Source organism: Mercenaria mercenaria, unplaced genomic scaffold (assembly GCF_021730395.1).
Source record: "Mercenaria mercenaria strain notata unplaced genomic scaffold, MADL_Memer_1 contig_2056, whole genome shotgun sequence".
Taxonomy (NCBI): Eukaryota; Metazoa; Mollusca; class Bivalvia; order Venerida; family Veneridae; genus Mercenaria; species Mercenaria mercenaria.
Window position 1 is genome coordinate 51443 of NW_026460088.1, and position 13387 is coordinate 64829.

Sequence of the window (13387 nt, forward strand, 5' to 3'; positions counted from 1 at the left end):
TTGATATGTGTATGAAAAATGGATTATAGCCAAAAATGACCATAGATAATGCCCTACATGCGTTGTCTTTGAAAGTGGATAATAGCCAAAAATTTTTTTTTTCATTGACATCCCATTACAGATTGACCAGTTTTGTGTGCGTGGACATGTTTTGATAAATTAACATTTTTATGCTTGTAACAGGCACAGTGTACAACTTGCATCTTCCTGGTATCAAGTACACATGTGCATAAGTATTATTCCCCCCCCCCCCCCTACCCCCGCTGTCCCTTTTTACCCCACGGTCTCCATATTCCATATAAAATACATACATGTATTTGATTGTCAACTACCTTTTATAATCACTAATAGCACAAACTCTATTCATATTCTGAATACCTAGGTGTACATATTGGTACACCAAGATCTCTCTAAGACGCACACGCACACGCAATCCACGTCACATGTTGTAATTGGAAATCCCGGACGACCAATTCACCATGACACAGTCATAAATTGTTTGCGTAAACGCGGGATTCATTTCCGTCGTCCAGCTCGATGTCAGGCTCTTGTCATCGTCAAGAAAAGCAACGTTGGGCTCTAAATAACCGACGACGTCAGTGGGGAACTGTTGTATTTAGCGACAAATCAAGATTTAATCTCCATCACGCTGACGGATAGGTCAGAATATACAGACGCCGCAACGAACGTTTCGCAAATAACTGTGTGCGTGAGGTTTATCCGTACAATGGTGGCAGAGTCATAGTATGGGCAACAATAAATTCCACCTTCAAGTCCACCCTTGTATAGGCTGTCATACAGAGCAATGTTGGCTATATGCGTTATTGACTGCACTGACGTTGAAGCATGGAAAGAAATATGATCTCAGACGATATTCATTTTTGATGATAAATTTTTTTTCTGTTATGTTTACTTTGATTACACATATAAATTTGTATGGCTAAACATCAGTAGGTTATAAATATTGACTATTACAATACTTGTTGCGTTTCTTTTTCGTGTCAGTTTACAATGTTGACTATTATCCATATAACATTTTGGGCTTTATCTTCGAAATTTCTGTGAACACTTTGGTCAGTATCCATCGACTAATACATATGCTTATATATTTGTAAAGTTGGGTTATTTGATCTAAGATAAAAACTTCCTAACATGTTCATATCATTGTTTATATAATAACTGAAAATTACAAAATAACATTCATTACCAAAAGTCAATTAAATGAGGTTGACAACGGTTTGAATCGCCAAACTCGTTCTCAAAAGCAAAATGTAAACATTGTAAAAGGGTTTCCAAAGTGAATGATATGTCCCATATGGAAATTGTTTAGTGCAAACGGTACAGCTTATAAACTATTTTGAATCAGTTATAACACTTTAAACGATCAGAATGAGTAATTAGAAAATATTGAAATAAACAATGTTCTTACCAAGTTTGACAGTTCATCCAGTTTGTAGTATTTTGGAATTATCATTATCATTTTGTATTATCCGGGTAACATGGGTGATGACACTAAGTTGCAAATATCAGCCATTTGATCCCTGATTTTGGAGGAAAAGATTTAACGACATTCCTTCCGATTGCCATGGCAACCACAGTTCTGCATCGAATTAAGGTCTTTGACACAGTCATGAAGAAAACCATCCAAGGATCATCCCAGACCTGTGAAGTTTCGCTTTATTTTTTACAGGAAAATGTGGACGGACGTACGGACCCTGAGCACTTTGTAAACTAGCACCCAAGGGTCTTTGTTGCTCTATGATAACGTTTGACAACAGTAAGTGCGAAACACGCTATATGATGTGTGGTGTATGAAATTGTAAATGTTTTACGGTTATTCCACACCAAACTATCGTTAGTCGCTAAACATCTCTTTTTAAATAAATAAATAAATAAATAAATAAATAAACTAGGAATGTGTCCATGGGACACAGATGCCCCCACTACATGACATTAAAATGACAAATTTTTTCCCAGGTCAGGGGCCAGAACTCCTATGAATCCAGATGCGAAACCCCAGGTGCGCAACTGCACATGCTGACCAACATTCCTGTAAACTTCGGTGACTCTAGGTCATATACTTTTGGAGCTACGCACGACACAACATTAAAATGACCCGTTTTTAATTAAGTCAGTGGCTATAACTCCTACACGACTGGATGAATCCGGATGTGAAACCCCAGGTGCACAACTGCATATGCTGACCAACCTTCTTGTAAACTTTGGTGATTCTAGGTCAAATACTTTTGGAGCTATGCGCGACACAATATTAAAATGACTAATTTTTCACTAAGTTAGGGGCTATAACTCCTACATGACTGGATGAATCCGGGCGCGAAACCTCAGGTGCACAACTACACAAGGTGACCAACATGCCTGTAAAGTTTTGTGACTCTAGGTCATATACTTTTGGAGCTAGGCGCGACACAACACTAAAATGACCAATTTTTACAAAGTCAGGGGCCATAACTTCTACACGACTGAATGAATTCGGACGCAAAACCCCAGGTGCACAACTACACATGCCGACCAACATTCCTGTTAAGTTTTGTGACTCTACGTCAAAAACTTTCAGAGCTACGCGCGACACAACATTTTCGGAAGGACGGACGGACGGACAGACGGACGGACGAAAGGACGGACGGACGGACAAGAGCAAATCTATATGCACCCCCCCCCACCCCCGCAAAGTGGGGGCATAATAAAAACAAAAGAAAACTAGAATTGTCACAGGAGTGACTAATTATACCCCCATATTATGATATTGTCACAGGACTAAGCTAATGTCAAGCCAAACTTGCCTGTCCTTTGAACTCCTAACCTAAATATCAATACAAGTCATTTGTTAGTCATTATCAACATTCCTATGAGGTTTCGTGATCCTTCGCCTAAACGTTCGCGAATTATTTTCCGGAAAAGTTTTCATGTTCCAGGTCACTCTGACCTTTGACCTTTGGAACTCGTAATCAATAGGAGCTATCTGTTGGTCATGACCTACCTCCCTAATAAGTTTTGTTATCCTATTCCAAAGTTGTCTGAAATTAGTATCCAAAACTCGTTTTAAATACTCCGGTCACTGTGACCTTGACCTGTGACCCTTTAACCGCAAAATCAAAAGGGGTCATCAGCTGGTCATAGCCAACCTCCCTATCAATTCTCATGATCGTAGGCTAAAGCATTCTCAAGTTATCAATTGGAAACTGTTTAACTAGTTTGTGTCATGGTGATCTTGACCGTTGACCTACTAACTTAAAGTCAAACTTCACCTGTATTTAAACATATTACACCCTTGTATAAAAATATGATCCTAGACCAAAACGCTCTCAAGTTATCGTCCGCAAACCGTTTAACTGTTTCGAGTCAATGTGACCTTGACCTTTGACCTACTGATCTCAAGTCGAACTTGACCTACACTTCATGATGATACATCTGTGTACAAAATCATGATCCTAGACCCACACGTTCTAAAGTTATCACCCTGAAACCATTTAACTGTTCTGAGTCACTGACCTTGACCTTTGACCCCAATGTCAAATTTGACCTGTATTTTATGATGATACACCTGTGTACCAAAATGTTTGATCCTACGTATAAGCGTTATCATCCGGAAACCGTTTAACTGTTCAAGGTCACTGTGACCTTGACCTTTGACCTACTGATCGCAAAGTCAAAGTTGACCTGCATTTCATGATGATACACCTGGGTACCAAAATGCATGGTCCTAGACCCAAAAGTTCTCAAGTTATCATCCGGAAATAATTTAACTGTTCAGTGTCACTGTGACCTTAACCTTTGATCTACTAATTTCAAAGTATGACCTGCATCTTATGCTAATACATCTGTGTGCAAAAAATCATGATCCTAGACCCAAGCGTTCTGAAGTTATCATTTAACTTTTCCGAGTTACTGTGACCTTAACCTTTGTCCTACTGACCCAAAGTCGATCTTCACCTGTGTACCAAAATGTATGATCCTAGGACTAAGCGTTCTCAAGTTATCATCCGGAAACCGTTTAACTGTTAATGGTCACTATGACCTTGACCTTTGACCTACTGTCTCAACAGTCAAACTTGACCTGCATTTTCTGATGTTACACCTGTGTACAAAAAGTTATTTAAATTGGTCAAGTCTTTCAAGAGTTATCATCCGGAAACCATAAAACCATCGGACCGACCGACCGACAAGCTCACTCCTATGTACCCCCGCCCCACCACCACCACCGTCCACCCCAAAACTTCGTTTTGTGGGGGTATAAAAACATTTTGTCCTGAAATTACGCACAAAGGCGGATTCTACTTGTTTCCTATGCATATAGCCCCTCTGAAGCTAATCAACCACACAAAGCAACTCACAAAACGTTACATTTTAGTTAATCTATTAAATAATACCTGATGTACATTTTTGACATTTGCTTTACAGTTAAACGAACGTAATCTGCATTTTATTGTCATCTAATATACATATTTTAACCAGTATAACTCACTTAAAATTAAATATTTAGAGAGAAACAAAGTTTCCTCTTTTAACGGGTTAAATCCATTTTATAACAAACGACAAAAAAAAGAGTACAATAGTGCTTATATTTCTTCAAAGTCAGGAAGAAAAGTAAATATTGTAAGCATATTTTTGAGAACAGTATCATCATCTTTGTTTCCGTTCGCTAATATTTCGATAAATCAAAGCTATACTTTGGTGGAAATGTTCTTATGCTCATAGTTTGATGTAGAAAATGTATCTGATATCAGAAAGATACATAGGCAAAAGTCATTTTATTACTCTTGCCAAAACTGTTTCGTGACGAATTAACCCACTGCCTTTAAGGAATCAAATTGAAGAAAAACCTGTCAGTTTAATAAATTCACAAGTCGCACTAAAAAAACAACAGCAAACAAGAGGGTCATGGTGACCAGAGTAATATGAGCTACATATTTTAAATGTCAAACTGATGATTTTTAGAAATGTCTGAAATATTTTCCGATGTACAATCAAAAAACCCCTAGGGCAGGGCCAATTTTACCCCGAGGGTCATGATTTGAACAAAGTTTGTAGAAGTCTACTAGGCAATGTTACATATCAAATATCTAAGATCTAGGCCTTCTGGTTTATTTTAGAAAATTTATGAAGATTTCCCTATGTACAATCACGTAACCCCTGGGGCTGTGTCAATTTGACCCTGGGGATCAAGATTTGAACAACTTTTGTAGAGATTCACTAGGCAATGCTACAGGTCAAATATCTAAGCTCTAAGTCTTCTGGGGTTTTTCTTTAGAAAATTTTGAAGATTTTTCTATGTAAAATCAAGTGACCCCTGGGGCGGGGTCAATTTTGACCCCGGGGGTCATGTTTTGATTTTTTTGTAGAAGTCTACTAGGCAATGTTACATGTCAAATATCTAAGGTCTATGCCTTCTGATTTATTTTTAGAACATTTTTGAAAACTTTCCTATGTAAAATCAAGTAACCCCTGGGGCGGGGTCAATTTTGACCCCAGGGGTCATGATTTGAACAGATTTTGTAGAGGTCTACTAGGCAATGCTATATGTCAAACTAAGCTCTATGCCTTCTGGTTTATTTTTAGAAATTTTTTGAAGATTTCCTAAGTAAAATCAAGTGGGGTCATGATTTGAACAACTTTAGTAGAGGTCCATTAGGCAATGCTACCTGTCAAATAACTAAGCTCTAGGGCTTCTGCTTTTAGATAAGAAGATTTTTTAAGATTTTCCTAAGTAAAATCAAGTGACCCCTGGGGCGGGGTCAATTTTGATCCCAGGGGTCATGATTAGAACAAATTTTGTAGAGGTTCACTAGGAAATCATACACGTGAAATATCTAAGCTTTAGACCTTCAGGTTTATTTTTAGAAAATTTTTGAAGATTTCCTTTGTAAAATCAAGTGACCCCTGGGGCGGGGTCAATTTGACCCTGGGGGTCATGATTTGAACAACTTTAGTAGAAGTCCATTAGGCAATGCTACCTGTCAAATAACTAAGCTCTAGGGCTTCTGCTTTTTAAGAAGAAGATTTTTTAAGATTTTCCTAAGTAAAATCAAGTGACCCCTGGGGCGGGGTCAATTTTGATCCCAGGGGTCATGATTTGAACAAATTTTGTAGAGGTTCACTAGGAAATGCTACACGTAAAATATCTACCTTCAGGTTTATTTTTAGAAATTTTTTGAAGATTTCCTTTGTAAAATCAAGTGACCCCTGGGGCGGGGTCAATTTGACCCTGGGGGTCATGATTTGAACAACTTAAGTAGAGGTCCATTAGGCAATGCTACCTGTCAAATAACTAAGCTCTAGGGCTTCTGCTTTTTGAGAAGAAGATTTTTTAAGATTTTCCTATGAAAAATCAAGTGACCCTTGGGGCGGGGTCAATTTTGATCCCGGGGTCATGATTTGAACAAATTTGGTAGAGGTAAACTAGACAATGCTACATGTCAAATATCTAAGATCTAGGCCTTCTGGTTTATTTTTAGAAAATTATGAAGATTTTTCTATGTACAATCAAGAAACCCCATGGGGCGGGGTCAATTTGACCCCGGGGGTCATGATTTGAAAAAAATTGTAGAAGTCTACTAAGCAATGCTACATGTCAAATATCTAAGATCTAGGCCTTCTGGTTTATTTTTAAAAAAAAAATTGAAGATTTTCCTATGTAAAATCAAGTAACCCCTGGGACGGGATCAATTTTGACCACGAGAGTCATAATATGAACAAATTTTGTAGAGGTCCACTAGGCAATGCTACATGTCAAAGATCTAAGCTCTAGGCCTTCTGGTTTATTTTTAGACTTTTTTTGAAGATTTTACTATGTAACATCAAGTGACCCCTTGGGCGGGATCAATTTTGACCCCGGGGGTCATGATTTAAACACATTTTGTAGAGGTCTACTAGGCAATGCTACGTATCAAATATCTAAGCTCTAGGCCTTCTGGTTTATTTTTAGAATTTTTTTTGAAGATTTCCTATGTAAAATCAACCCTGGGGTCATGATTTGAACAACTTTAGTAGAGGTCTATTAGGCAATGCTACATGTCAAAGTTCTAGGGCTTCTGTTTTTTGAGATGAAGGTTTCTTAAGATTTTCCTATGTAAAATCAAGTGACCCCTGGGGCTGGGTCAATTTTGATCCCAGGGTCGTGATTTAAAAAAAAATTGTAGAGGTCCACTAGACAATGCTACACTTGAAATATCTAAGCTCTAGGCCTTCAGGTTTAATTTTAGAATTTTTTTGAAGATTTCCTATGTAAAATAAAGTGACCCCTGGGACGGGGTCAATTTTGACCCCAGGATCATGATTTGAACAAGTTTAGTAGAAGTCCATTAGGCAATGCTACATGTCAAATAACTAAGCTCTAGGGCTTCTGCTTTTTGAGAAGAAGATTTTTTAAGATTTTCCTATGTAAAATCAAATGACCCCTGGGGCGGGGTCAATTTTGACCCCGGGTCATGATTTGAACAAATTTGGTAGAGGTTCACTAGACAATGTTTCACACCAAATATCTAAGCTCTATGGCTTCTGGTTTTTTGAGAAGAAGATTTTAAAAGTTTTTCCTTTCGGTTGCCATGGCAACCAGAGTTCGGTGTGGAATTCAATTCTTTGAACAATTGTTAAAGAGGACCATCCTTGGAACATCCATGTGAAAGTTCATCAAAATTGGCCTGGTGGTTTAGGAGGAGATGTTGTTTAAAGGAAAGTGTGGACGGACAGACAGACGACGGACGGTGAGCGATCACAATAGCTCACCCCGAGCACTTCGTGCTCAGGTGAACTAAACAATGCAGTTTAAAAAAAGCTTGAGGTATAAGAATAAATAAAATTATATGATTGCATGATTCGACTTAATTGTTACTTTTTTCTTTTTTACAATAAGTTGTGTTTAAGGTATCCGTTCCACAGTGATTCGTGTATATTTGTATGGGCATCTTATTTACTGATTCTTTTTTAGCAGACACAACTCTTTCATACGGTTTGTTACGAAAAATCACAGGGTCGTCAGGCGTCGGAATGTTACCTATTTGCGGATCGGGTACCTAAACATTTCCAAAGTATTAATCACTGTACGTAATTTCTAAAGTATGGCTAGAAGAGTTATCCAATGTACATGCATGCTTGGTACACAATCATGTTGCATATAAGAGGTATACCAATGCACCAGAAAAAAAAAGATAAGTAAAAGTACTCTCAGCTGGCATAATGTTTACACTGTTCTCATCATGTCTATAAGGCTTCCTGAAGATCGAACAATTAGCTCTTGAAGAGTAATTCGAACAATTTTTTGTTTGTTTGTTTTGGGTTTAACTCCGTTGTTCAACAGTATTTCGGCCATGTAACGGCGGGAAGTTAACCAAACCAGTGTTTCTGGACTCTGTACCAGTACAAACCGCAAGTAACTGCCAACTTCTCCACATGAATAAGAGGCAGAGGACAAATGATTTCGGACACAATGTCGTTTATCAAATACTCACGGAGAACATTCACCCCGCGCGAAGATCGAACTCACGATCCAACTATCCGTAGACAAAAGCTCTACCTGCTGAGCTAAGCGGGTGGGCCCTTGTTTGTGATGGATAGAAAAACAGGCATGTGTACCAGCTACATTCCCTCTCATCACATAAGGAGGTACAATAATGATTGTGTCCTCTTGTTTCTATGCAACTACTAGTGAAACTTATAGTTTTGAAAGATTCTTCAGAATCAAAACAACTACAATAACACCAACCTGTAATAGTTTCGTTTTAGCATTCTGTGCATCGGTATTAGCAGACAAATATACAGGATCTGACAGCAAATTCTGCAAGACACTAAAAGAGTGTTGCAGATCTGTATGTTCCATCTCTAATTGTGGGCAATGTCGAACTGCTTTGCCTACCTCTCTACCCTGTAAACAAATGTAACAAAATAATTGTTTCAGAAACAAAATACAACATGTATAAAAATAATTCAACTCGCAAATATTTATTTAAAGGATGCATTTTTTTCATATGTTTCTGTCGTGTTTTTGTTGTTTTTATGAAGACTGCAGCAAAATGTTGTGTTTTTTGTTCTTAAAAAATCGATAATATGATAAGTGACAAGCCTATTGTAAATAATCGTTAACGCTCGGTTTTCCATTCCATATTTCAAGGAAATTAATATAAATCCTTAAAATATCTTTATAGTTTCCTTTGGGAATTGAGACAGAGTGCAAATGGTAGTGGTTATGTTGCGTATATGAAAATCAAACGATCTTGATCGTTTTACCTTTAAGTGTGACCTTGAGCTTTGAGTTTGTGACCTTGGTCGTAATAAAGAACATACATTTATAGTCCTTTTATGGCGTTTTATGTAGCATGTAATTTAATTATCAATCTATGCATGGACAAATTATTGACTGGATTAAAAAAGACGACGAAATATTTGATCTTTACGAGTCATTTGACCTTTGCGCCATGGCCATGAATTTTGGAACACATCAATTTGTTATGAGGAGTATTTATGCCAATTTATATGACTCGATTGATGGCAGTGTTACCGACCGGGTTAGTACAAGAAGGACAGTAGGAATTACTAACGGACGGATAATGCGCACACAACTGACTTCTGAATATAGAGGAAAATATATCTGACAATTTAATCTGATCAAACTCATGAAGTATACCTGTTCAAAGATGTTGTACGGTTTGGAAAGGTCGTCGTGAATTTTCGTTTGAAATGCTTCATAGTTCAGGATAACACTGATGATTCCATTGAAATCCGTCTCTGCAGCATTCGTCGCATCCTTGTATCCGTCTGGTGGCATGAAGCATTTAGCAACTTCCCACGGATTGCTGCACCACTGGCTGGCATCAGTGTTTTTATAGGATGGACCGTAGAAACGGTGAGCATTCTGGATTTCTTTTTTGAAATTATGACATATCTTGTTAGGGCAGCCAAGCGGAAGATATTGCGTGGCAGAATTTCTATGGAAGTTACACATTCCACGTGTTGCATTACAAATCCTATTCGTGGGGCAAACAACAACATTTTCTGTGCAACAACTAGAACACGTGGTACCAGCAGGTAGTCCATTGTTGTTGCAAATGTCACTCAAACATTTCTGCTGGAACTGTTCTATTTCATCATGAACAAAAGGCTCAATACCTGCTTTGGTAAATAATACACCTAATCCAGCCTTAATCCAATTCTTGAATTTGGCTCCTGATAGTTTAGGATCATACAATGGAGTGGCCATGTTTTGTTTAGCATATTATGGAATAATGTAATCCGAAGTGTTAAGTCCACGTTCGCTCAGTTTACTTCATTTATTACCGTTTTTGTAACATCTTTAAACTTGGAAATTCAATTTTAATGTAAGTTTAACTTGCACGAGGGGTCATCTTAATCTTCCGTTACCTTTAGATATGACAGCCGGAAATCCATTTCACTTTTTTAAATGCAATCCTGCTTAGTGTTCAGCAGTCTGAAAAAGACATAAAAAATGTTACACCAGAATATTATATCGTAAATTCAATATATCATCATCTACGTTACTCCGATATGTAGTCAGGGAATCTAGAATAATTAATGAAACATGCAAGTATTATAGGTTATAATTGTTTTGAGAAATTTGACTAAGTTCTGCAGCGGAAATATTGCTCGACGCAATCATCTTATTACATACGCATACATGATACAATGATAATTATACGTAAATGATATATATTCTTAATAATATTTAAATTAAATAATTATATTCTTTTACTGGAGTAAAATTGAAAATTCACTAGAACTTCTTAACAGATGAAACTGACGTCATAAATGACGTTACAGATACGAAAGTTGAATATAAATATGGAAATATTGACGCTTCAGGTTCCGGTAATGGCGTGTCTATAACGCAGTTTGTAATAATTAAGTGATGTATTTCTTGGAATAAACATGATAAATGATTTCTAAGTGACGCCTCTAATTTAGTCAAAGGTAAGAAAGGAGGTGTATTTGTTGAAGGAGGTGGGGTAAGTGTTGGGTTAGCGCACAAGGCACAAAAGGCATACAATGTATTGAGAATGCAATCCTTTATAATGAGGATGAGTGTGGATCAAATAGTTGGAAGAAAATTATTTAAGAATTAATGCTTGTATAACACTGACTAAATACTAGAATTTAGTAGAAGAACCTTATTTTCTGTTTAAATTAACTTAAGATGTGCCTGTTTGATACCTTGAACATTAATATCTGATAGTTATTACAGGTGGGCCGATGGTCTAGTGGTAACACGCTTGACTCTTAATCAAGACGGCTTCGCGTGTATCGGTGCTATACACTTGGCACGTTAAAGAACCAGACTTTCTATTCGAAAAATGCCCGGACACGCCTGTATCTGAAAAGTTTTCTTTCATTTTGGGGGCTTTATCTCACTCTATCCCTCTGGTGAGATCGCTCTATGTCTGTACTAGTAGATGATAATTTCGCGTCCTGTGTGGTTGCAGTTGCTTTAAAGCGCATTTGAACGTGTTTATCATGGAAAGGGCGCTATATAAATCTGGTATGATAAAAAAATAAAAATATCTTATTTAGCATGTAATTTTGAATTTTATATTGACAACTGCTATGTTAGCCTGTGATATGTACAAATATATGCTGTAATATACAATGATACAACTGACGTGTCATGCCTAGATGCTAACATGATTCAGCTGAACAAAAATGCTTTATGTCTTGAAATTACTATTTGGAATCAAAGATCATAGCATAGTAACGTAATATCTATTCAAACAATAATGTTGATTTAGAAAAATAAGAAATATGAAAACCTCGATCAGTGATCATTTTTTAACAAAAATCAACTCGCTTAAACTATAAATATATTACAAGCAAGTGTTTAAAAGTTGTTTCAGATTTTAATGAAACAAACACATTTTTAATGTTTCAAGAAGCGGTAACGTATATATTAGTTATTTTTGCATAAATGTAAACTTAAATTCAATTAATTCAAGTGCATATTCATTTGCGATCTGGCAATGGGTAGTATAGGTGCTATATTACAAATTACAATTCTGAATGTAACCCACAAGTAATCAGACGGGTTTGGCTACTTATACGTCTCACCATTTTTGGTGACTACATCAACCAAGAAGCTGACGAAACTTTTTCAAACTTTGACATCTATTCGTGACTTCTCGTATAAACAATTTGTTGTTGTAGATTTCTGACGTTTTATTGTTTCTATCTCTCATTGCCTGTATCTCGACTCTTTATTTCGCCATATAACTTCTGTTGTTGTTTTTTTGTTTTATTCTGTAATTTGTATGAAAATGATAATATAGGTTTATTCATTTACTTTTCATCGGTTTAAAGCCCATAGGAACATTAACAGGCATAGAAGATGATGAACAGTGAAATTAGCACAACACAAATATTTGTGTCTATATGTATACATTTTACATTTGGAGACGGTTACACACTAAAAACAAATTAACTTAACATATTTATAAATTGTTTCTACTAATTATGAACATGAGAAAAAATAATCCAGTCGTATGGATTAAAATATATTCCGGTCTTGAATTGATCCTTAACGATACATAACAAAACAAAATGAACAATAGACTGGATAATCGACTTTTTATTTTTCAAATAATGACTTCTATGAAATATAAGTACCTTTTCAAATAACAACAGTATTTGTTCTGGCTGGAATATTTTATTGTCACTGATGCAAATTTGCATTCCTTACAGGAAACGCTTTGTATACATATGCTCCTAATTATTCAACGACTGACTGATTTCATTATTTAGCAAATCCATCAATTTGTACATGTTTGGTCGTCTACATACAGCGTCATTAAGTAACGCAAAAATCAATCAAAGACTTGATAAAAAAAGAAAGAAAATGAAACTCGGTAACGTATACGTATCTACGTATTCATTTCATATCTATTTGTGCAAAACAAATCGGTATATCCGTAATTATTGTTAAATGTATAAAAAGCGTCTTGTCATACAAAACATACATGACTGTTTAATATATAAGATTTTTCCTAAACAGGTTGTAATAGTAAATGAAACACGGCTGGAAAAGGTGGTATCGTATCTGTTTACATGTAAAGAATTATTCATATTATGTCCGCTATGTCATCGCAATTAATTGGAATAAAGATTGTTTATTTCAAGGTGAAATATAACAACTTACTGAATTTAAGATATGATATCAAAGTTTATCAGGTTCATATAATAATGTGTTTCTGTGGCTTCTCAGAAGTTTGGTAACGTATATATATCGAATTTAAATAAAAGAGACACATCTCTCTCTCTCTCTCCCCCCCCCCCATCTCTCTCTCTCTCTCTCTCTCTCTCTCTCTCTCTTAAATTAAAAATGTTGCAATAATTTGAATTGTAGATGTTTCTAACAGTTGAACTTAAATGGCTG

At 36.4% G+C, this 13387-nt stretch overlaps 1 protein-coding gene across 1 annotated transcript; it reads right to left on the bottom strand.

The window, feature by feature from the left end:
* Positions 1–8668: 8668 nt before the first annotated feature.
* On the bottom strand, positions 8669–10433 carry LOC128552114 (uncharacterized). Its single transcript, XM_053533127.1, has 2 exons — positions 9638–10433; positions 8669–8878 (listed from the first exon to the last, which is right to left on the bottom strand). Exons 1-2 carry the CDS (start codon positions 10208–10210, stop codon positions 8669–8671), a joined length of 783 nt encoding a protein of 260 aa, XP_053389102.1. The 5' UTR covers positions 10211–10433.
* Between the last annotated feature and the right edge of the window lie 2954 nt (positions 10434–13387).